The sequence below is a fragment of the Balaenoptera borealis genome (assembly GCF_965194805.1).
Source record: "Balaenoptera borealis genome assembly, chromosome: 16".
Taxonomy (NCBI): Eukaryota; Metazoa; Chordata; class Mammalia; order Artiodactyla; family Balaenopteridae; genus Balaenoptera; species Balaenoptera borealis.
The window spans coordinates 30696465-30722537 of NC_138872.1; the positions used below are offsets into that span (position 1 = coordinate 30696465).

The 26073-nt window shown below is 40.9% G+C and overlaps 1 protein-coding gene across 3 annotated transcripts in view; it reads right to left on the reverse strand.

The window, feature by feature from the left end:
- DNAAF9 (dynein axonemal assembly factor 9) overlaps nucleotides 1–12554 on the reverse strand; it is a 148742-nt gene extending 136188 nt beyond the window's left edge. For 2 of the 3 annotated variants that reach the window (XM_082359004.1, XM_082359003.1), the window contains exon 1: nucleotides 12333–12554. In XM_082359004.1, coding sequence (XP_082215130.1) covers nucleotides 12333–12415 — 83 coding nt within the window. In that variant the 5' untranslated portion in view covers nucleotides 12416–12554. The remainder of the gene's footprint in view (nucleotides 1–12332) is intronic. The other variant, XM_082359002.1, reaches the window with a different exon arrangement.
- Nucleotides 12555–26073: the final 13519 nt, after the last annotated feature.

Consider the following 26073-nt stretch of genomic DNA (forward strand, 5'->3'; position numbering starts at 1 on the left):
TCATTGCTTTTATAACAATTACTGTATACATAGCCAGGTATATTTTCTTGTTTGTTTGTGTTTTATTATCCTGGTTCCCTGGAAATGAAGGAGAAAATTTGAAAATTTTATTTCTGCCTGTTTTTCCTCCATAATTTATGCTTTTTGATTTTCAAAATTAAACAATTAAAACATGAATAATTCTCCTTATATTCTATATGCTTTGTGCTTTGAAAGTTTTACAAAGTGAATCCTCATACCAATCAGAATCACTTCATCTTATAAAACTGTTGTGAACAATCTGATGTGAATCTCTCAGTAACACATAGTTTGGGTGAGTTTTTTGGGGAGAGAGTTGTTTTACATAAACTCATAATAACGACATATGTAACTGCTCTGCAACGTGCTTTTTTCACTTAACATTGTACCTTAAGATCTTTCCAAGCTAGTAAATAGAACGCAACCTCATTTTTAAAACTGTTGTACTATGTTCTTTTGTTTTTATTTAACCAGACACTATAATTGAACATTCAGGATTTTTATTATTTTTGCAAATAGCAAACAATGCTTCATTGAACAACCTTATATAGCCATCTTTGGCATAAGTACTAAAGTTTCTGCAAGGTAGAGACTAGCAGTGCCAGGTTAAGAGGTATCTGCATTTAAAACTTTGATAGATCTTGCCAAATTGTCTTCTTAAAACGTTCACCTACAATATACCAGAGTACCTGTTTCCCCATAACTTCTAAACCATGTGTGGTTAGAATTTTCATTGTTATACAGTTGTCCCTTGTTATCCATGGAGGATTGGTTCCAGGACCCCCCCAGATACCAAAATCTGCAGATGCTCAAGTCCCTTATATAAAATGGCATAGTATTTGCATATAACCTATGCACATCCTCCGGTACACTTTAAATCATCTCTAGGGACCTCCCCGGCAGTCCAGTGGTTAAGACTCTGGCTTCCAATGCAGGGGGTGCGGGTTCGATCCCTGGTTGGGGAACTAAGATCCTACATGCCACACGGTGCAGCCAAAAATAAAAAAAAAAATCATTTCTAGATTACTTATACCTAATATAAATGCTAAGTGAACAGTTGTAAATACAGTATAAATGCTATATAAATAGTTGCTTGTGTGCAGCAAATTCAAGTTTTGCTTTCTGGAACTTTCTCAAATTAAAAAAATATATATATATATTTTTTCATTTATTTATTTATTTTTGGCTGCGTTGGGTCTCTGTTGCTGCACCTGGGCTTTCTCTAGTTGCAGCGAATGGGGGCTACTCTTTGTTGTGGTGCACGGGCTTCTGATTGCGGTGGCCTCTCCCGTTGTGGAGCACGGGCTCTAGGTGTGCGGGCTTCAGTAGTTGTGGCACATGGGCTCAGTAGTTGTGGCTCATGGGCTCTAGAGTGCAGGCTCAGTAGCTGTGGCGCACGGGCTTAGTCGATCCACGGCATGTGGGATCTTCCTGGACCAGGGCTCGAACCCGTGTCTCCTGCATTGGCAGGCAGATTCTTAATTGCTGCGCCACCAGGGAAGCCCAAAAAATACATTTTTGATTGGGGTGGTTGAATCCATGGATGCAGAACCTGTGGATGTGAAGGGCTGGCTGTAATATTATTTTATTTAGGAGTTTTGCATTTGTAGTTCTCCTTTGTACTCTTCTAGTCAAACGCCAGCATTATGCCAGCATGAGAGAACAAATGGGAAAGCTTTCTGAGGTATATACTTCACTTAGCATGCTTTCCATTTTCATTTCCCTTGGTAACATACACTGTGCCCCTTCTCTGCCACAGCATCCAATCATGACTCACCCAGAGGCAAGCCAGGTCAGCTGGAGTCCTTTCCAGGGATTTCCTATTTTAGAGGTAGAAGAGAAATGGCCTCTAGGGTCACACTGCAGGAAGAATGTGGATTTCGGGCTATATAGATAGAGGCAACTATTTTGATAGCAGAGTCTTGGTTCCAGTTCCTGAGGCCCTAGTTCTTACAGGTCTTCCTACAAGTCTATCTCCCCACTATTCCTTCCAGCCAAGTAAGCCAATACATTCACTCCCTTTTTTACTTTAATTTATTGAGTTGGGTTTCTGTCACTTGAAACAGAGAGTATTCTTCCTATTATGAAATCAATACCAGGAAATGTTTAGGGTTGAAGCATACCAATGTCTGTAACTTACTTTGAAAAGCATTAAAACATAGGATGAATTGATGGATGGAGAGCGGGATGACTATATGATAAGGCAAACAGAGCAAATACATTAAGCAGAGAATCTAGGTATGAATATACATGAATGTCCACTGAACAATTCTTTCAACTTTTCTGTACTTCCAAACAGTTTTCATAATAAAATATTGGGGGGAAAATCAACAGCAGGAGTAATACAACATATTATTATATCAGCATTAATCCAGACTTCAGATACTGATTACAAGGAGCTACTGCAGGACTGCTAAGAAAAGGGTTTAAGGACTTAAGAAAGCTGGCCCTGCATTAAAGTGGCAACTATTTATTCCCTCCATAAAACAGACTTGGAAGAAAGCCAAGAAGGCAGGATGTGTCTCAAGTCAATAAATGTCCTTTCCTACTGATGTCCTTTCTGGAGCAACAATTTGCAATGGAAAAAGCAAAGGCAACATTACTGCTGTCATAACCAATACATGGTTAACCAGTGACCATAAAGTGACTCAAACTGAAGGGATACACACACACACACACACACACACACACACACACGACTGAGAAATGTGTTGGCATCATTTAACTATTCGATGACTTGAATTTTCTCCCAGCATTTTCATGTAGCTCATCACAGCCATTAGTAATCCTAAGCAATATAACTTTCAATCCACACAGCTACCTCTCTGTGGTAGAGACAAACAGGTGCCTAATCCATATCCATTCTCCCCGCTCCCCCTTTTTTTTTTTTTTTTTTACTAATACTGGGTTGGCCAAAAAGTGCCTTCGGTTTTTAAGTAAAAATAAAAACATTTTTCATTTTTGCCAAGAACTTTACTGAACAACACAGTCACCATTTTGTTCCACTACCTTCTGTCATTTTTCAGGCAACTTCATAATTCCATCTTCCCAAAACTTTTTATCTTTTTGAGCAAAGGTTCCCGGTACCTTTTACAGTCTTCCAGGGAACTGAAATTTTTTCCATTAACAGAATTTTGTAAAGACCAAAATAAATGGAAATCTGAAGGTGCAATGTCTGGTGAATACGGTGGATGAATCAGAACTTCCCACCCAAGCTGTAACAGTTTTTGCCTGGTCATCAAAGAAACATGTGGTCTTGCGTTATCCTGATGGAAGATTATGCATTTTCTGTTGACTAATTCCGGATGCTTTCTGTCGAGTGCTGCTTTCAGTTGGTCTAACTGGGAGCAGTATATGTTGGAATTAATCGTTTGATTTTCCGGAAGGAGCTCATAATAGAGGACTCCCTTCCAACCCCACCTTATACACAACATCACCTGCTTTGGATGAAGACCGGCCTTTGGTGTGGCTGGTGGTGGTTCATTTTGCTTGCCCCACGATCTCTTCCATTCCACGTTATTGTACAGTATCCACTTTTCATCACCCATCACAATTTGTTTTAAAAACAGAACGTTTTCGTTATGTTTAAGTAGAGAATCGCATGCAGAAATACAGTCAAGAAGATTTTTTTCACTTAACTTGTGTGGGACCCAATCAAAGCGACGAACATAACCAAGCTGGTGCAAATGATTTTCAACGCTTGATTTGGATAACGCTTGATTTGGATATTTTGAATATGTCAGCTATCTCCCGCGTGGTATGATGTTGACTGTTCTCAGTTAAAGTCTTGATTTGATTGCTATCAACTTCAACTGGTCTACCTGACCGTGGAGCATTGTCCAGCGAGAAATCTCCAGCAGGAAACTTCACAAACCACTTTTGACACATTTGATCAGTCACAGCACCTTCTCCATACACTGCACAAATCTTTTTTTGCGTTTCAGTTGCATTTTCACCTTTCTTGAAATAATAAAGCATAATATGCTGAAAATGTTGCTTTTTTTCTTCCATCTTCAATTTTAAAGTGGCTACACAAAAATTCACCAATTTTGATACATTTTTAATTTTTTATTTATTTAAATAAAATTTATTTATTTATTTACCTATGGGTGCGTTGGGTCTTCATTGCTGTGCACGGGCTTTCTCTAGTTGCGGCGAGCAGCGGCTACTCTTCGTTGAGGTGCACAGGCTTCTCATTGCAGTGGCTTCTCTTGTTGTGGAGCACGGGCTCTAGGCGTGCGGGCTTCAGTAGTTGTGGCACACGGGCTTAGCTGCTCTGCAGCATGTGGGATCTTCCGGGACCAGGGCTCAAACCCGTGTCCCCTGCACTGGCAGGTGGATTCTTAACCACTGCACCACCAGGGAAGTCCTGATAAGTTTTTTTTTTAAATGCATGCTGATATGACAGCTGTCATAACACAATCTAACAAAATTGTTTCGAATAAGTTAAAGACAACTAAGCACTACTAGAGCCACTTAAGGAAAAAACCAAACGAACCTTTTGGCCAACCCAATAGTATCCCAATTTTATTTGGAGCAGCAATTGGCACAGCTCCTTTGCTTCTAGAGCTGACCAATGAGACATGCAAAAGCCATCAGGTGGAGGCTTCTGGGAAAGTTTTCTGAAGGGAAAGAACTGACTCAACTAGGAAAGCTGCCGCTTTTCTTTCCCCTTCTTGCCTGACAGACCGGATAGCTAGAGTTCCTGCAGCCATTTTGTGACCATGAAGCTATGGAGAAAATGGAATCCATTTGCTAAATACAAACACAGAAGAGGCCTGGTTCCCTGATGACTTCATACCAGGCCTAGCCTGCCCTCCTCTAGACAGACATCTTTTGCAAGAGAGAGTAAACCTCAAACTTAAGTCATTATTGTTAAGCATCTTCTACCAGCTGCCAAACATGGTTCCTAACTGACAGGTCACCTTATCTAAAATGGTTAAAACTTGTACCCAATTGCAATTCATGTCTATGCATATTTCACAAATTGGGGTATATAAGACTCTCTACAAACTAAATCTGAGAACTTCAGAAAATGCTACCCACCACAAATGAAAAATGTTATTTCAAAGTCTGTCACTATGCTCCACTGTAACAATATATTATTTCCCATTTTCTTCCTTTTCTCCAGATTTCTCTGAGCATTTCCACACACAATCTGCTCTTTGTAAAGTCAGTTTCACAGGTCTTCATTCAAAAGGCATCCACAAGTACTTTCCCTCACCTCTTTGACTATTAAAAGCATGCCAAATATAAATGCACTGTGGAATCCTGGATTGGATCTTGGAATAGAAAAAAGACATTAGTGGAAAGACTGGGCAAATAAAGTCTGGAGTAATAAACTCCAAATAAAAACAAATGTACTAAGTAAACAAAGTTTACCTAGTAAACTAATGTACGGTACAAATATTAATTTCTTAGTTTTCATAAATGCACCATGTTAACATTAGAGGAAGCAGAGTGAAGGCCATATAGGAACACTATGTACCATATGTACAAATCATCTATAAACCTAATATTATTTCAAACAAGTTGAAAGCAAAAAGCATGCCAAATTAGCTAACTTTCCCTCGAACTAGGGTTCAAAATCACAGAAAACAGTTTTAAATACCCAAGTAGCAAACTCTGCTTTTTCTTTTCTTTTTAATTTCAGGGCAAAGCAGTATTTAAGCTGTGGAACTCTTGAGGGCATCTGCATCTCATCTACTCCCCCTCTCCAAAAATTAGAACATGACAGAAGAGCCCAAGAGCTAGGAAACACTGTTACAATACTGTGCACTATTAATGCAACTATACTCACTAAATAAGAGTCCTCAGAACACAGTCATCCCAGACATATGTGAAAATGCAGACAGGGGCATCCCCTGCTTCTCAAAGTTCGCTTTTACATAAGACCTACCTGTTTTCACTAACTGAAAGAAATCTGAAGAGGGTTTTTGCTTTTATGAAAAAAGGTGAAAAACAAAGATAGCCAGCATCTGTTTTGCAGTGGAGCAATGAGAGTGGCACTGCCAAGCTCCTTCCCTGGTAACTACACTCAGCATAACAGCAACAAGCCTCCATAGCTTTGAACTGTGTCTGTGAGCATCTGTGCTTTATCCTGATTTATTTTATGCCTCTGTTAGCAAGATGTGTTCTAAGGTAATTGCTCCTTCGCTTTAGGCTGTTTCACCTTACAAAAGGTTTCCTAGGAAGGCTCTACTTTCTGACAGCAGGGGGAAACCCATACTTAGACCTCCACCCTGGGCCAGAAATAAGGCCATAAAAACGTAACTAAGCAAACACTTTTTACTTCTATAGCACCAAACCAAGCCTCCCTGGCCAGCATCCAAGCAAGTATACTGAAGGTGAAACTTCACATTTTCAGACACACAAGGTCATAGTCTTGCTCTGTATTTTGAGTTTTCTTAAGGCAGGGACAATTACCACTTCTGTAGATCTGTAAACCCAAAAGAGAACCACGGGTATTGGTACCTGACCAATAAACATCACCTGAAGAGATAACCTGCCTCTGTGAGGCTTTACGTAAGCGCTCTCTATAGAAAATCACTATGGTGACCCACCTTCCCACCATCTAGCTTACAACTGTGATTATTCATTCTCTGAACACCCATAGCCCACAGTTTCACCTGTAATTATTCTTTATTCATTCAATAAATAATTAGTGCAAGCAGTGTTTCATAATAGCTAACAACAGCAGTTCACATTTAGTGAGTACTGACTATGTGCCAGACACTGACCTAAGCACTAGGGCAAGCAATATGGGAAATGGCAATAAAAAATGGTCTCAGCCCGGGGCTTCCCTGGTGGCGCAGTGGTTAGGAATCCGCCTGCCAGTGCAGGGGACATGGGTTTGAGCCCTGGTCCGGGAAGATCCCACATGCCACGAAGCAACTAAGCCTGTGAGCCACAACTACTGAGCCCACGTGCCACAACCACTGAAGCCCGCGTGCCTAGAGCCTGTGCTCCGCAACAAGAGAAGCCACCACAATGAGAAGCCCGCACACCGCAACGAAGAGCAGCCCCTGCTCGCCGCAACTAGAGAAAGCCCGCACGCAGCAACGAAGACCCAATGCAGCCATAAATAAATAAATAAATTTATTTTTATTTTTTTTAAAAAAAAGGTTCCAGCCCTTTGGTAATTTCCAGAAGCAACAAAGGTCCTTCCTTATGAGTCCCTTAACAAGAAAAAAATCCCACCTATACATGGTATAGAAGAACTCCAGCACAGGAACTCCTCGGTCAGAATTTTTTGCTAGAGCACACGCCACCCAGTGAGTTCTTAATAAAGGGCGCGTGGAAAGTCAAACTATGAGACCTCGCATGTGTGAAATGTCTTTATTGTTCCCTCACACCTGCCTGAGAGTTTGGCTGGATACAGAATTCTGAGTGGGAACCCATTTTCTTTTAGAAGGCACTCCTTGCTCCATTATCTTCTAGTGTCCATTCTTGCTACAATCTAATGATTCATGACTCTATGTGATTTGTAGATATTCTTTTGTCTTCATAGTGCTCAAAACTTTCATGATGTGGGGACTTCCCTGGTGGCGCAGTGGTTAAGAATCCTCCTGCCGATGCAGGGGACACGGATTTGAGCCCTGGTCCAGGAAGATCCCGCATGCCACAGAGCAACTAAGCCCATGCGCCACAACTACTGAGCCTGTGCTCTAGAGCCTGCGAGCCACAACTACTGAGCCTGCACGCCACAACTACTGAAGCATGAGCACCTAGAGCCCGTGCTCCACAACAAGAGAAGCCACCACAATGAGAAGCCAGTGCACCACAACAAAGAGTAGCCCCCGCTGGCTGCAACCAGAGAAAGCCCACGTGTAGCAACGAAGACCCAATGCAGCCAAAAATAAACAAATAAAAAATAAATTTCTAAAGAAAAAAAAAATTTCATGATGATGTGCCTTGGCATGGATATTTTTAAATTAATTGTGCTGGATTCTTGGAGGGTCCTTTTAATCTAGAAACACACCTTTGTTTGTGAGAAACTGTATTTTATTTTGGATGATTTCTTCATGCCAACAAACAATAACCACCCACTATCCCTCCTTGTTACAGACATCTACAAACCTGTAGGTCATTCAGTCCTCCACATTCCCTCAAGATTTAGCTTCTGGATCATTGTCTCTTTGCTATTACTACTCCCATCTTAATTCATGATGATCTCAATATGCACTGAGATAACCCTTCCACTATCCTTACCTCTCAGTTCCTTTACTCCTATTTTCCAATTACGTCCTCTATCCTACCTCAGCCACTCCCTCCCACAGTGCCCACATCCAAGCAGCTCAACACAGCTGAAGGGGAAGCATTCAACCATGCTAACTGGGTCTCACCCACCTTAAATTTATGACCACAAATGCCAAATGGGCACCTGGTGCCCTAAAATATTTCCTTATTCAACTCATTTTTTCCCACTCTCTTGGATGAATTTTACACCTTCTTTCTCCTCAAACTTCCAACACCTCCCCCACTCTTCATTTTTAGCTAAAGACCTTCCTTCTTATTTAACTGAGAATATGGAAGTAATCAGAAGAGAACGTTCACTCTGTCCCACTACCAAGCTACCAATTCACCAGTATTTGGGTCAATATAATCACCACAGATGAACTGTCCATGTAGCTATCGAGCTTAAGGTCAACATATCCATTTATATCCTAGACGCCATTCCCTCTCATCTACTCAAGGACTTCACCCCTGCAATTGTCCCTTCTCTCTCTTTAATCATCAATTTGTCTCTCTGTACTCCACCATTCCCATTAACTTACAAATATGCTATCTGCCCACCTAAAAACAAAAACAACTCTAACACTTCGTGCCCTTCCAGTCACAGCCCTATTACTCTGCTCTCCCTAATAAAAATCCTTGAAATAACATCACTGTGACTATCTATACTCACTGTCTTCAACTCCTCTTCTATATCCTCTTGAACCCACTGCACCAAAACTGTTCTTGTCAAGGTCGCCAATGACCTCCACATTACCAAATCTAATAGTCTATTCTTGCATTTATCATTTGATTATCCTTGATTCTTCCCCTATCTCAGAGGTAGGAAACCATTTACCCTCAGATTTTGGAAGACATTGCTACACTGCCTTTTTTACATGGGATATCCCAGGGCTTGGATGTTGGTCCTCCTCTCTATCTACATTTACTCCCTGGGTCTCTATCTAGTCTCATAGCTTTAAAAAAAAATTTTGGAGTCACCAGTATTATGGGTGGTATTTCCAGTTTCAATCTCTCTCCTGAACTACAGACTAATATATCCAACTGCTAATCCAATTTCTCCACTTGGCTATCTATTAGGAAACTCAAATGAACAAGGCCAAAATTGAACTCTGTTTTCTCCACAAATCTGCTCTTATTCCAATGTTCCCAATATCAGTAAATGGCAACTCCATTCTTCCAACTGCTGAGCCCCAAACTGACTATGCTTTCTTACATTATTGTTCCTTCAGCCCTATTTCCTCCCCAATACTTATTTCTCACCACACTGTATTATGATTTTTACCTCTCTCCACTTACAAAGGAGCTCTTGAAGGGCAGAGGCCTGCCTTACTGCTCTGAATCCACAGTACCTAGCACAGTGTATGTTGGATTATTTGCATAAAGAGGCAGTGAAATTTAAACTGTTAAACAAGTCCTGAGCAGGATCAGAGTCCTCTGCAGGAAAAGATCTGAAGTAGGAAAGCATATTTCAACTATTTCCACTGGTTCCTTAGTACAAGTAAAGATAGTTATTTGGTAATAACTCCAAAATCTCGGTGGCTTGAAACAAAGGCTTACTTCTTGCTCACTCTACGTGTCAAACATAGGTCACCTGGAAGCTTGCTCTGGTTCCCAGACTGAGACTAGCCACCATCTGGAGCACCAACAATCACCAAAACAGAGGGAAAGAGTGGCAAATTACACACCAGAAGTTTTTACCATGAAGGGATGCACATCATTCCTATGCACATTTCACTGACCAAAAGCAACTAACAACGCCATATCCATCTTCAAGGGTGCAAGCAAGTACAATGGTACCACATGCCCAGGAGACAGAAACCAAAGATATTTGATGGACAGCACTGATGACCACCGTATCATTAAAAAGAAGCTTCTAGATCTAAGCAACAATATTTTAACTCCTGATCTCTACTGCTCATCTGTGAAAATGAACTCCATTGCTAGAAGAGAACCACTCACCTGCAAAGTACTATCTATGCGTCTTTAGGAATGTAGCTTCACCAGTTAGGCCCGCCTCTTTCATCACTCAGGTGTCAGAGTGCAGCAAAGAAGCCAAATATGGGTGACAGGAAAGTGCTGAGCACAAACCTTCTAGAAACGTTCAACCTCAAAATCTGGGAAAGGCTTGACTGAATGAGTAAGAAAAGCACGTTCAGTTAAAAACGGCAGGGAAAGGAGGGAAACTTTCACAAAATTTCTTTTACCAAAGGTATACAACCTACAGGCCTTGGGGTTCCTTGCACTACCCTATGTCTGAAGACTAACAAGTTTCACTCAAACCACGTGATGGAAAATTCGGAGTTTGAGTATGATTAGTAAAGTTAGCCAACATTGATCTTTTTAACATAAAAACACTACTTACACACAAAAAAAATGTATACTGACATGCTACCAGAAGCAAGGAAGGAAGCAGTTATTTTAGAGATGGATTTTATTCAGAAGCTCTTTTTTCCCTAAAAGTCTCAAGGACTCCAGACTTCAAAGCTCAAGACGATATGGGATGAACCCCAAGTCTACAAAGACCCTGGATTTAAAGTGTGGCTGCTTCAAGTTCTAAAGTATCCTGTGCAGTTTCTACTTTATTCAAAGTTTAAATACTTTCTAACAGTGAAACTGGCTGCCAGAAACGTTAGGACAGACTGGAGATGGTTACCACAAGCTGCTAAACACTTGGAACTGTAAAGCTCACTGAAATTCCACTGAAGAGCAGAACAGGAGTCCAAATATGTCACCTAACGTCACCTGCCAAATCAGAAGCAAATTAGGACTCCCAAATGCAACCAAGGGTATCTAGTCCCACCTCCCCATCCTTTATTTATTCAACCAACATGTGTTAATAGCTGGGGTGGAAGAAGGAATGTCAGTAAGTAAGAGAGGGACTGGATTTTAAGATTTAGTTCTTGTTCTCCATGAATCTGGTGGAGTTAAAACAAAATAAAAACAAAACAAAGAAAAAAAAGATTTGAGAGCAAAAATTCCAAAATACAATGCCTTAAATACCATAACAAGGATACAGGAAAGACCATTCTCACATGTAAGTTGACAACCTTCTTTCAAGGAAACAACACTGTATTTGCTTTGTTAAGTAGCTAGAATAAAGAAAAAGCAAACAAAACAAATAAAAACCCTCTTCTGGTTTAATGACAGTTTAGCAGAACCAAAGCCCATTTCTCTCTCTTCCTCCCTTCCTCTCAATGGTCTCTGCTACAACCCCTCCATCATTCCAACCTCCACACTCCACTGGCGGCCCCAAACCAGCTCCATCACGAATAATACCGAGACTATCAAGGTCAGCCCCAAAGGCACAGGAAGCAGACAGCAGAAAAAAATCTTCATATATCGAAAGGGGGCGGGGACCCTCCCTATAATGAGGCACCCGGGGGCTCTATCTCTAGGCTCTGAGGCCTGGGATCCGCAGCTTTCAGGGATTCTGGCCCCTTTTTCCTTATCCAGGCCCCTAATGACCTCCACCTGTCCTCAACCTGAGCTCTCCATCGTGGAGTGAGGGAGAGGCTCGGGCTGGGGCAGGGGGAGGTGGGGAAACGCGAAACAGGGAAGATGCTGTCCGTGTGGGTGTTTCTAGGGGGCGGGAGGGGAGTACTCTCTAGGGAAGGCACAGTGAGAGGGAAAGGCTCTAAAGGAGACCTACTGTAGGGGAGCATGAAAGGTAAGCCATTTCGAGGGAAACCCATTTAGGGGTTCTATAAGGGGCGCTATTGTGAGGGGACGTCTCCATAGATGGCCATTTCTGGGGGAAATATCCTATGGGGAAGGCAAGTGAATTAATCATACAGAAAGCACTGTGGAGGTTCTCGATAGGCGAATCTTTCCGGGGGGAAATGTTCTATGGGGTTGGGGATGTTATAATAGGGGGTCTTTACAGAGGAACCATTGTGGGAGCCTCTGCACCGAGAGCCGCTCCTCGGGAAACGTTCGTCAGGGAACCGTTCAGGAAAAAACCGTCCGCAAGGAAGCCATATCGGGCCACGCCCTTCGGCGGGAGGCTTCTCCAGACCCCAACAGCCCGCAACCGCCTGCCCGCCCGCCCGCCCCTCTGCGGCCTCGGCCCCGCGTACCTGACGGAGGGCGACCCGCGGCCAGGGCCGCCGGGGGACCGTGCGCGGGGCAGCCCCAGCCGGTGTGGGGGGTACACGTCCATGGCTGCGAGCGGCGGAGGAGGACAGCGCCGCTGCGAGGGTCACTCAGGCCTGCGGGGCGTCTCCGGGCCCGCTTCGGCCGGGCGGGGCGGCTGGGCGTGCCGGGTGGGCGGGGGGCGCGGTGCGCGGGGGCACGTAGGGGGCGGGGGCACGTCGGGGGGTGGGGGTGGGGGTGGGGGTGGGGGTGGGGGTGGGGGTGGAGCCGGACGCCTGCAAAGAGCGCGGATGGGGGCAAGCGCACGGCTGCGGGTCGAGTCTTCCTTAAGCTTCGAGGCGGCCGGGTTGGACGTTGGGATCGTGGGTCCCCAGAGTGAAAGCTACCGCGCCGCCGCTCTGCCCTGTCTTCAGGCTTCGCATCGTGGAGTGGGACTCTGCGGCGCCCCCAGCCACGCACACGGGCGCGCCCGGGGGCGGGGCCTCGTTCCACCCCGCCCAGTCCACTTCGGCCTCCAGCAAAGCCTTCTGCTGCCGCAGCAGGTCCCTGGCGCGGAGATCTGAACCGCCCTGGTGCTCGGCTTTCGTGTCCCGGTCTCCCAGGCCGGTTCCTTGCTGCTGTTTCCTCACCTGCTGCTAGTCAATTGTGCACCCTCCCTTCAAACATTAAGCCGATTTCTAGCCGACCTATGGTTAGCGGTGCGCGCCCAGCCTTGCGCAGACGTTAGGGGCTCACAGGGGCCCAGAGGATCCCTGCCCTTTACAGTTCAGATTCTGACTCGACCCGTTTCCGACTGCAGGGCCGTATGCAAGAAACCCAATCCCAGCGAGCGTCAGTCTTCTGTGTAATTGACAGTTTCCAGGCATCCTGTATATATAGGACGTATTTAATGATTTTGTCCTGCGTCGTATATTGACTTTGTCAGGATGCCTTAAATGTCCTGTATTTATCTTTTTATAATCAATTAAAACCTATTAGAGCTATTTTTCCGCCACAGTAATTGGTGCTTAAATCACTAACTGAAAATCCTACTTTTACAAATAAACGATCTGTACAGTGTCTACGGTGTCTCCAGCGAGTTTAGCTGAGGGAAGACCAAAAGAAGGAACTAGAAATTAAAAGTACTTATTTTTCATATTCAAGAAAGGAAAAGACTTTTTTCCTCAAGTTCTAAATCCTGATCAAGTAACCACCATTATTTAGAGATAACTTCGCATCAGTACACAGGCTCTACAAACCAGCCAATCAGCGACAGCCTCACTCCAGTGGCTTCTGAAAATCAGCCAGTCAACAACAGCTTCACTACGGTAGCTAGGCTTCTGAAAGTTCGTAAATCAACGACAGTCCAGAGCTTCTGAAAGTCAGCCAATCATTGACAGCTCCACGCTTCTAGACAACAACCAATCAGCAAGTGCCTCACTCCAGGGACCAGGCTTCTGATAGTTAGCAGGTACTCAGCTTCCTTACTCCAGTAACCACACTAACAAAGCTGGAAGCCCGTCAATCGCTGGACGCTCACGCTTCTGAAATACTGCCAGTCCCTGAACGCTAGCTTCCCAAAACATTGGATTGGGTTGGCCAAAAAGTTCGTTCGGGTTTTCCGTAAGATGATACAGAAAACCCCGAACGAACTTTTTGGCCAGCCCATATTGGCTCAGCTCCGACTTTGTTAAGGGAGACTTTTCCTTACAAGTACAGCTCTCCTTTGCAGGCAGACTAGATATTCACCTTTGAGTTCAATTTGCTTTTCGTAAAATCAAGTTAGCAACCCTTTCACGACTCAACTCCCACCTTACCGTTAGATATGAATTTGGGCTTATGACAGATGCAGTGATGCAGCCATGAGATTTATTAAATACAACTTTTTCAGTTCTTGCGTTGGTCGCTATTACCAATTTTTCTCTTTTATAATTCAATGGGTGTATTCACAAAGTTGTGCGATCACCACCACAGTCATTTTAGAACATTTTCAGCACGCCCAAAAGAAACCCTATACCTTTTAGTAGTCATTCCCCCATTGCTTCCCAACCATCCCAGCCATAGGCAACCACTAATCTACCTTTCTCTCTCTCTCTCTTCCCGCCCCCCTTCTATGGATTTGCCAATTCTGAACGTTTCACATAAATGGAATCATACAGTATGTGGTCCTTTGTTACTGACATTTCATTTAGCATAATGTTTGCAAGGCTCAAACGTGTTGTAGGATGTACAAGGATTTCATTTTTTATGGTTGAATAATATTCTATTGCATGGTTATCTCACATATTTCTTATCCATTTATCAGGTGATGAACATTTGTGTTGCTTCCACTTTTTTACTTTTTTTTTTTTTAGCTAATGGTGCTGTGAACATTCGTGTACAAGTTCTCCTGTGGACACATGTTTTCCAGTCTCTTGGGTATATAACTTAGGAGTGGAATTGCTGGGTAACTCTATCTTTTGAGGAACTTCCAAACTGTTTTCCAAAGCAGCTGTACCATTCACAGTCCCACCAACAATGTATGAGAGTTCCAGTTTCTCCACCTCCTTATCAACACTTACTATCTGTCTTTTTGTTCATAGCCATCCTAGTAGCTGTGAAGTGGTATCTCACTCTGGCTTTGATTTGCATTTCCCTGACAGCTAATGATGTTGAGCATCTTTTCCTATACTTACTAGCCATTTTTATGTTTTTTTAGAGAAATGTCTGTTCAGATCTTTTGCCCATTTTTTAATTGGGTTGTCTTTTTATTAAGTTGTAATAGTTCTTTATATAGCCTAAATACAAGTCCCTTATCAGGTATACAATTTGCAAAAATTTTCTCGCACTCTGTGGGTTGTCTTTTCACATCCTTGATAGTGTCCTATGAAGCACACAATTTTAAGTTTTGATGGTATCCAATTTATTTTTTTCTTTTGTTGCTTGTGCTTTTGGTGTCATATGTAACCATTGCCTAATCCAGGGATTTACCCCTACATTTTCTTCTAAGAGTTTAGTAGTTTTGGCTCTTACGTATAGGTATTTAATCCATTTGGGTTAAATTTTGTATTTGATATGAGGTAGAAGTTCAGCTTCATTCTTTTGCATGTGGCTATCCAGTTGTCTCAGCACCATTGCTTTTCCCATTAAGTTGTCTTGGCACCCTCGTTGAAAATAAATTGTTACCTCGTTTTTATTTGCTATATTTGGACCCATAAATGCCAAAATACAAGTGTGAATTTCATGATACATTTTCTGAATTAAATGAGGAAAATTCCCTTTGAAGCTCTTTGTGCAGTATGCAAGTGTTCATTCAGTATTGAAAATGGTGGAAAGTCAGATATAACCCAGCATCTACTAACAGCTAAGAGTAAAAGATGCGTGATTTCTTCAACTTGTATCAAAGAAAGTGATAAAATAAAATTTTGATTAAAAGAAAGCTAGATGAAGAACATAAAATAATCACAGCAGAAGTTGTAACAGTCTCCCACATTGTATATTGTCATCAGTCTTTCAGCTCAAATGACTCTTTGAATGTACTGCTACCAGCAGGATTTTCTAATTCCAAAACTGGAAGCAAAATGTCAAATGCCAGGACAAAGCCTACTGCAATAATTAAAAATGTAATAACTCTATTTACTATTGCAGTGATTATCAAAGCCCTAAATGCCTCATCTTTTTATGGATGCAAGTAATGACAAAGCAGAAAAATTTGCTTGTGCAATACCCTTCTTGTGAAAAGGCTCACTTGTAAGGTTATTTTAAGTAAAGACTCTTCCAGATCAGACTTCAGAAACAAGAGCAAATTTTTGCAGAGACTCTCTTATTGACTTAGGAGTTAACGAAGAAAATTGTACTGCTTTTGGTGGAGATGATACCAATACAAATGTTGGTAGATGTTCGCATAAAAGTGCAGACATTGTTTATTCAAAGTTGAAGTAAAGCACGAATGGTTCTTCGGAAGCCGTTTGGCTATCTGGCTCATATTCTGCATGGTGCTGCTCATACAACATCTGATGTCTTTCCTGTTGACTTTGATGTAATTGTCATGAAATTGTTCTCTTAAGCGCCAACTGAACAACTGAGGAATTTTTGTGATTTTGTTGGCATTCAGTACTGTTCATTTCTCTTGCATTCAGAAACTTGTTAGCTTGCTTTAATAAATGGAGAATCCTCAGTTCATTTGAAGTACTGAATCATACTTTAATCCTAAAGAAAATGCCCCTCAAATTCTTACTGACTTTAAGGGAAACTTAGTTACCTCTTGTTCATAGTTTATAATACCTCTTTAGCAATAGATTATGCAAAGTGAAAGAAGAGAAACCAGTGTTGTTGAAGCACTCCATTGCTTAAGAGAACTGTAAAGTACACTAAAGAATGGTTTTTTTTAACATCTTTATTGGAGTATAATTGCTTTACAATGGTGTGTTAGTTTCTGCTTGATAACAAAGTGAATCAACTATACATATACATATATCCCCATATCTCCTCCCTCTTGCATCTCCCTCTCACGCTCCCTATCCCACCCCTCTAGGTGGTCACAAAGCACTGAGCTGATCTCCCTGTGCTATGCGGCTGCTTCCCACTAGCTCTCTATTTTACAGTTAGTAGTGTACATATGTCCATGCCACTCTCTCACTTCGTCCCAGCTTACCCTTCCCACTCTCCATGTCCTCAAGTCCATTCTCTACGTCTGTGTCTTTATTCCTGTCCTGCCCCTAGGTTCATCAGAACCTTTTTTTTTTTTTAGATTCCATATATATGTGTTAGCATACGGTACTTGTTTTTCTCTTTCTGACTTACTTCACTCTGTATGACAGACTCTAGGTCCATCCACCTCACTACAGATAACTCAATTTCATTTCTTTTTATGGCTGGGTAATATTCCATTGTATATATGTGTCACATCTTCTTTATCCATTCATCTGTCGATGGACACTTAAGTTGCTTCCATGTCCTGACTACTGTAAATAGAGCTGCAATGAACATTATGGTACATGACTCTTTTTGAATTATGGTTTTCTTAGGGTATATGCCCAGTAGTGGGGTTGCTGGGTCGTATGGTAGTTCTATTTTTCATGACTACCTTTTGAAATAGATTTCATCTCATGAAGAATTTGAAACTTGTACAAGAACTAAATACTCTTCCAGCATGGTAACCAGTGGAATCATCGTGTGTAGTGTTGAAGAAGAAAGGAAGAAAAATTGATGACAATGTTCTTTTTCTGTTACTGGATAATATTTTTTAAAGTTATTGATCAGGGGCTTCCCTGGTGGTGCAGTGGGTGAGAATCCGCCTGCCCACGCAGGGGACGTGGGTTCGAGCCCTGGTGCGGGAAGATCCCGCAGGCCACGGAGCAACTAAGCCCGTGCGCCACAACTACTGAGCCTGTACTCTAGGGCCCATGAGCCACAACTACTGAGACTGCGTGCCACAACTACTGGAGCCTGTGCTCCACAACGAGAGAAGCCACCACAATGAGAAGTCCGCACACTGCAACAAAGAGTAGCCCCTGCTCGCCACAACTAGAGAAAGCCAAGCCCGCGCGCAGCAATGAAGACCAAATACAGCCAAAAATAAATAAATTTATAAAAAATAAAAAATAAATAAAAAGTTATTGATCAAGAGATGCAACATAATACTGAAAAATAAAAAACCATCTCATTCCATGAAAGATGGTATTTGCTTCAACAAGCCATATTTGAAGAGCAATTTTCAGGGTTGTTAACTTTATCCTAGTATATGTTCAGTATATTGGCTCATAATACTAATGTTGAGTATATTTTCCCATTAATGAATGTTCAATAGACAAAAGAACTAAAGAAGTTAGATGTGACCACTGTAGAGCTATGATACAAAGAAAATGAACATAGACTGTGTCTGCAAGGAATTTTGTAAGCAAATACCACAAAACAAGGAATTATTGAAAAGAACCAAATGATCAGAAGAATATAATTACAAAAATGTATAATTTAGATACTTATAATTTATTTTCTATGAATAACAAATACTTTTAAAGTATATGTACCACACAATATTTTTCTTTTCTATCAATGTAGATATGCATAAGCAATTAGATATAATTCAAATTTAACTGGGCCCCCCTGTTTTTCATTTGCTAAATCTGGCAACCCTACTCATAAATGATCTGAGAGATACTGTGTGTTACCCACTTAAGAGGATCTTCTTAAAAGTTTTTCCCCAATAATCTTTTTTTAATGGAAGTCTAATTTCCTTACAATAAAATGGATAATAAAATACAGTACAGTTCAATGAATTTTGACAAATGTTTACAGTTTTAGAATCATTGCCCACCCCCCACCCCCCCCCCCGGTTAGGATACAGAACATTTCCATGACCATAGAAAAGTTCCCTGAGACCCCTTTGCAGTCAAATCCCCACCTCGGCCCCAGACAATTACTGATTTGATTTTAATGGCCATAGATTAATTTAATCTGCTGTTGAAATTTATATAAATGGAATCAGTATAATGATTTGGGGATTTATTCATTTTGTTATACATATCAGTAGTTTGCTCCTTTTTACTGACGAGTAGTTTTCCATAGTTTGGACAAAACGTAATTTGTTTATCCATTTACTAGTTGGTAGACATTTCAGTTGTTTCCAGTTTGGGGCTATTATGTGTAAACTCCTATAAACATTTATGTATAAGTCTTTGCATGACCATATGTTTTAATTTTTCTTGGGTAAATACTTAAGAGTGGAATTGCTGGGTCATGTGGTACATATATATTTAGCTTTATAAGAAACCATCAAACAGTTTTACAAAGTGTTTGTTTTCATTTTACATGCCCACCTGCAGTGCAGGACAATTCCAGTTGTTCCATATCCTCACCAACACTTGGTGGTGCCAATCTTTAACTTTCATTCTCCTGGCCATGCAGTGGTATCCCAGTGGGGTTTTAATTTGCATTTCCCTAATGATAATGATGTTGGGTACCTTTCCATGTTCTTATTTAGCATCTGAATATCTTCTGTTGTGAAGTGAGTTTTAAGTATTTTGCCCACTTTTTAAAATTAAGTTGTATATTTTTTATTACTGAATGAAAGGAATTTTTAAATAGTATTTTGAATATGATTTGTTTCCCAGATATATGCATTGGGAATTTTTTCTCCTAGTCTGAGGGTTGCATTTTCATTTTCTTAAGGGGTATCTTTTATGAAACAGAATGCTTTAATTTTCATGAAGTCTAATTTATTTTTACTTTTTCATTTATTTAAGAAGTAAATGTGGCTAGCTATGGTATTGGGGCTGTAGGAACAGGAAGAGGTAGGAAGGCCTGGACCAGCTATGAGACCTTACCTGAGGTATTGATCCCCACCCCCCGCTCAAAGCCTCTAATCACAGTCTTGAACATGCAGAATAATAAAAGCTTGAACAGATTCAATTTTGATTCTTTTGGTAAAGCTATTACATAACTACTTATAGTGGTCGGGAAGGCTTCTCAGTAGAAGTGACGTTTGTGCAGGGGGTCCAGAAAATGAGTGAGAATAAAAGCTATTATTTTAAAACACACTGTGTTCCAAGCACCTTTCATGTAATTCTTTGTGGTAGCCAACCTCCAAGCTGGCCCCCAGCGATTCTCACTTCCTATATTCAGGCCTTTGTATAGTCCCCTCCATTATACAGGTAAGGAAACTGGACTTCAGAAAGGTTAAAGAACTTGCCCAAATAAGTATCAGAGTAGAATTTTTTCCCTTGACAAATAATTTAAATTTTTTTTGCAATTTCCTTGAAGAAATAATAAAGGGAAACATCACAGCTTAGATAATAAATCTCTTCAGGCTTTCTTGAACCTCCTTAATTTTTCTCTAATGTTGTAACTTCTCTCAAAAAACCCAAGGCTGGGGACTTCCCTGGTGGTGCAGTGGTTTAGAATCCACCTGCCAATGCAGGGGACACGGGTTCGATTCCTGGTCCGGGAAGATCCCACATGCCACGGAGCAACTAAGCCCATGTGCCACAACTACTGAGCCTGCACTCTAGAGCTTGTGAGCCACAACTACTGAGGCCATGTGCCACAACTACTGAAGCCCACGCGCCGAGAACCCGTGCTCCACAACAAAAGAAGCCACCACAATGAGAAGCCCGTGCACCGCAACGAAGAGTAGCCCCCGTTCGCTGCAACTAGAGAAAGCTCACGTGCAGCAATGAAAAACCAACGCAGCCAAAAATAAGTAAATAAATAAAGATTAAAAAAAAACCACAAAAAACCAAGGCTGCCCAACTTTACACACTCCTCTCTATATCCTGTCATGCATTTCCCACTAAGCAAAGCAAATACTGGCACTATTAGAACAGAGTTTTGATTCTAGCTCTTTCTCCAGTGCTCTGCCTCTTTGAAGGGTTCTCTAGTAAGAGAATAAGGGAAGAGCATTAAAGGCAGAGAAAACAACAAATGCAAAGAACTGAGGGTTTGGCAGGATCCAGCTGCTTCAATATGGCTAGAGATCAAACTTCTTGGGAAAGGAGCTGGTATTTGGTGTATAGAAATCTGTAAGTAAGGACTTCCCTGGTGGTGCAGTGGTTAAGAATCCTCCTGCCAACACAGGGGACACAGGTTCGAGCCCTGGTCCAGGAAGATCCCACATGCCGTGGAGCATCTAAGCCCGCGCGTGCCAGCTACTGAGCCCCCGTGCCACAACTACTGAAGCCTGCTCACCTAGAGCCTGTGCTCCGCAACAAGAGAAGCCACCGCAATGAGAAGTCCACGCACTGCAATGAAGAGTAGCCCCCGCTCACTACAACTAGAGAAAGCCCGTGCGCAGCAATGAAGACCCAACACAGCCAAAAATAAATAAATAAATAAATAAATTTATTTAAAAAAAGAAAGAAAGAAACCTGTAAGTCATGCCAACAATTTTGGATTCCTCTACAGTAAAAACAAAAAACAAAAAACAAAAAAAACTTTAGGCAGGGGAGAGACATGCTATATCTGAACCTTCAAAAGACCTTTTGGTGATTTAGCAGACACTGTTGGTGCTCCTTGGCACTTACCATTTCCTTGCAGGCTAGCCACCTTCCATGTGAGAAGGCTGGAAGGGCTGGGGAATTAATGCCTGCTGGAAGCCCTCAGTGACTGAAAGGAGTTGTTGTATAAATACCCCAGCTTCTCACTCCTCAGGTGGGATGACTCTGAGGCATGTGTTCTACAACATTTCTCAGGATTCCCCAGAATTAAGCTCTAATTGCCCATAGTGATAACTTGCTTGAGAATGGGTACTCCATTGACTGCTTTCCCTTCCCTGAGTCTCTTCCCCATTCTCCTGAGGGTTTTTCCTGTGACTACCTCACAAACAAGGTACAGTTATCCACCCTTATCCATGGGGGATATGTTCCAAGATCCCCAGTTGGATGCCTGTAACTGAGGATAGTACCAAACTCTATATATAGTATATTTTTTCCTATACATACATATAAAGTTTAATTTATAAATTAGGCACAGTAAGAGATTAACAACAATAACTAACAATAAAATAGAACAATTATTACAATATACTGTAATAAAAGTTATGTGAATGTGGTCTCTCTCTCAAAATATCTTATTGTACAAATTTAATGCCTTTTTCATCTTAACTAAGCACTTATGCACTGTGGCTGTAACTTTTGCAGTTTGAGGTGTGACAACAAAACTAGCACGGATTTCTTTTTCCTTCACAATTTCACAGACGGAAGATTTGTTCTCACTGAGATCTTAGCAACCCCAGCGTCTGACTTTTTTTCTTTTCTTATTAAGTCGAGAATATTCACCTTTTCACTTAAAGGAAGCACTCTACGACTTCTCTTTGGCGTATCAGAATTGCCGGTGTCACTACTCTTGCTCCTTGGAGCCATTATTAAGTAAAATAAGGATTACTTGAACACCGCACTGCGATGCTGCGTCAGTCAGTCTGATAACCAAAACTATTGGGCAGGATATGCTGGACAAAAGGATGATTCACGTCCTGGGCAGGACGGAGTGGGGCAGCATGAGATTTCATCACGCTACTCAGAATGGGATGCAATCTAAAATTTATGAATTATTTCCAGAATTTTCCATTCAATATTTTTGGACTGAGGTTGACGGCAGGTAACTTAAACCTCAGAAAGCAAAAGTGAGGATAAGGGGGGACTTGCACTCAAATTCTTATCTCAGGGTCTACTTCTGAGCAGGGAGAAAGGGAGGACTACAGAGTACAACAGATGGAATAAGAGGTAATATAGCCAATGTTTATTCAAATGCAAATTAAAATGTTGATTCTTCCCAAATTACTCTATGAATTAAATGAGATTTCCAACATAATTCTAACAGGATATTTTTAATGGAACTTAAAAAACTGATCCCTATGGTCATTAACAGTAAAGTCAGTTGCAAAAAAGAAGAAAAAGGAGAGGACACTTGCCCTACCAAATTTAATGCCTTTTCTGTCGTAAGATTTACTATAAATCTATCATAATGGCACAGGGTAAACAGTCCTAAACATATATGAGACCTTATTGTATAATACACGAGGCATTACAAAACAATGGGGGAATCGATGGACTATTCAATAAGTAGTGCTGGACAATTGACTACCAATATGTAAAAGAATTAAATCTTTATGTGACATATGCAAAATAAACTTCCGGTAATTTAAATATGAAAAACAAAACTTGCAATTATTAAAGAATATATTAATGTTTATAACTCAGAGAAAGGGGAGGATTTCTTAAGTAAGACAGAAAACTCAGAAATCTAAAGAAAAGACTGATACATTTGATCAAATCAAAATTCAAAACATATGTACAACAACTTAACTATCCATGCTATAACATGGATGAAACTTGAAAGCATTATGCTAAATAAAAGAAGCCAATTGTAGAAGACCACATATTGTTTGATTCCTTTTTTCATATATAAATTTATTTTATTTATTTATTTTAACATCTTTATTGGAGTATATTGCTTTACAATGGTGTGTTAGTTTCTGCTTTATAACAAAGTGAATCAGTTATACATACACATATGTTCCCATATCTCTTCCCTCTTGCATCTCCCTCCCTCCCACCCTCCCTATGCCACCCCTCTAGGTGGTCACAAAGCACCGAGCTGATCTCCCTGTGCTATGCGGCTGCTTCCCACTAGCTATCTATTTTACATTTGGTAGCGTATATATGTCCATGCCACTCTCTCACTTCGTCCCAGCTTACCCTTCCCCCTTCCCGTGTCCTCAAGTCCATTCTCCAGTAGGTCTGTATCTTTTCTCCCGTCTTCCCCTTAGGTTCTTCATGACCTTTTTTTTTTTTTTAGATTCCGTATATATGTGTTAGCATATGGTACTTGTTTTTCTCTTTCTGACTTACTTCACTCTGTATGACAGACTCTAGGTCCATCCACCTCACTACAAATAACTCAATTTCATTTCTTTCTATGGCTGAGTAATATTCCATTGTATATATGTGCCACATCTTCTTTATCCATTCATCTGTTGATGGACACTTAGGTTGCTTCCATGTCCTGGCTATTGTAAATAGAGCTGCAATGAACATTGTGGTACATGATTCTTTTTGAATTATGGTTTTCTCAGGGTATATGCCCAGTAGTGGGATTGCTGGGTTGTATAGTAGTTCTATTTTTAGTTTTTTAAGGAACCTCCATACTGTTCTCCATAGTGGCTGTATCAATTTACATTCCCACCAACAGTGCAAGAGGGTTCCCTTTTCTCCACACCCTCTCCAGCATTTATTGTTTGTAGATTTTTTGATGATGGCCATTCTGACTGGTGTGAGGTGATACCTCATTGTAGTTTTGATTTGCATTTCTCTAATGATTAATGATGTTGAGCATTCTTTCATGTGTTTGTTGGCAATCTGTATATCTTCTTTGGAGAAATGTCTATTTAGGTCTTCTGCCCATTTTGGGATTGGGTTGTTTGTTTTTTTGATATTGAGCTGCATGGGCTGTTTGTAAATTTTGGAGATTAATCCTTTGTCAGTTGCTTCATTTGCAAATATTTTCTCCCATTCTGAGAGTTGTCTTTTCATCTGGTTTATGGTTTCCTTTGCTGTGCAAAAGCATTTAAGTTTCATTAGGTCCCATTTGTTTATTTATTTTTTTAATTTCCATTTCTGTAGGAGGTGGGTCAAAAAGGATCTTGCTGTGATTTATGTCATAGAGTGTTCTGCCTATGTTTTCCTCTAAGAGTTTGATAGTGTCTGGCCTTACATTTAGGTCTTTAATCCATTTTGAGTTTATTTTTGTGTATGGTGTTAGGGAGTGTTCTAATTTCATTCTCTTACATGTAGCTGTCCAGTTTTCCCAGAACCACTTACTGAAGAGGCTGTCTTTTCTCCATTGTCTATTCTTGCCTCCTTTATCAAAAATAAGGTGACCATATGTGTGTCGGTTTATCTCTGGGCTTTGTGTCCTGTTCCATTGATCTATATTTCTGTTTTTGCAACAGTACCATACTGTCTTGATTACTGTAGCTTTGTAGTATAGTCTGAAGTCAGGGAGCCTGATTCCTCCAGCTCCGTTTTCCTTTCTCAAGATTGCTTTGGCTATTCGGGGTCTTTTGTGTTTCCATGCAAATTGTGAAATTTTTTGCTCTAGTTCTGTGGAAAATGTCATTGGTAGTTTGATAGGGATTGCATTGAATCTGTAGATTGCTTTGGGTAGTATAGTAATTTTCACAATGTTGATTCTTCCAATCCAAGAACATGGTATATCTCTCCATCTGTTGGTATCATCTTTAATTTCTTTCATCAGTGTCTTATAATTTTCTGCATACAGGTCTTTTGTCTCCTTAGGTAGGTTTATTCCTAGGTATTTGTTGTTGTTGTTGTTGCAGTGGTAAATGGGAGTGTTTCCTTAATTTCTCTTTCAGATTTTTCATCATTAGTGTATAGGAATGCAAGAGATTTCTGTGCATTAATTTTGTAGCCTGCAACTTTACCAAATTCATTGATTACCTCTAGTAGTTTTCTGGTGGCATCTTTAGGATTCTCTATGTATAGTATCATGTCATCTGCAAATAGTGACAGCTTTACTTCTTCTTTTCCGATTTGGATTCCTTTTATTTCTTTTTCTTCTCTGATTGCTGAGGCTAAAACTTCCAAAACAGTGTTGAATAATAGTGGTGAGAGTGGGAAACCTTGTCTTGTTCCTGATCATAGTGAAAATGGTTTCAGTTTTTCACCATTGAGAACAATGTTGGCTGTGGGTTTGTCGTATATGGCCTTTATTATGTTGAGATAAGTTCCCTCTATGCCTACTTTCTGCAGGGCTTTTATCATAAATGGGTGTTGAATTTTGTCAAAAGCTTTTTCTGCATCTATTGAGATGATCATATGGTTTATTCTTCAATTTGTTCATATGGTGTATCACATTGATTGACTCACGTATACTGAAGAATCCTTTCATTCCTGAGGTAAACCCCACTTGATCATGGTGTATGATCCTTTTAATGTGCTGTTGGATTCTGTTTGCTAGTATTTTGTTGAGGATTTTTGCATCTATGTTCATCAGTGATATTGGCCTGTAGTTTTCTTTCTTTGTGACATCTTTGATTTTGGTATCAGAGTGATGGTGGCCTTGTAGAATGAGTTTGGGAGTGTTCCTCCCTCTGCTATATTTTGGAACAGTTTGAGAAGGATAGGAGTCAGCTCTTCTCGAAATATTTGATAGAATTCGCCTGTGAAGCCATCTGGTCCTGGGCTTTTGTTTGTTGGAAGCTGTTTAATCACAGTTTCAATTTCAGTGCTTGTGGTTGGTCTGTTTATATTT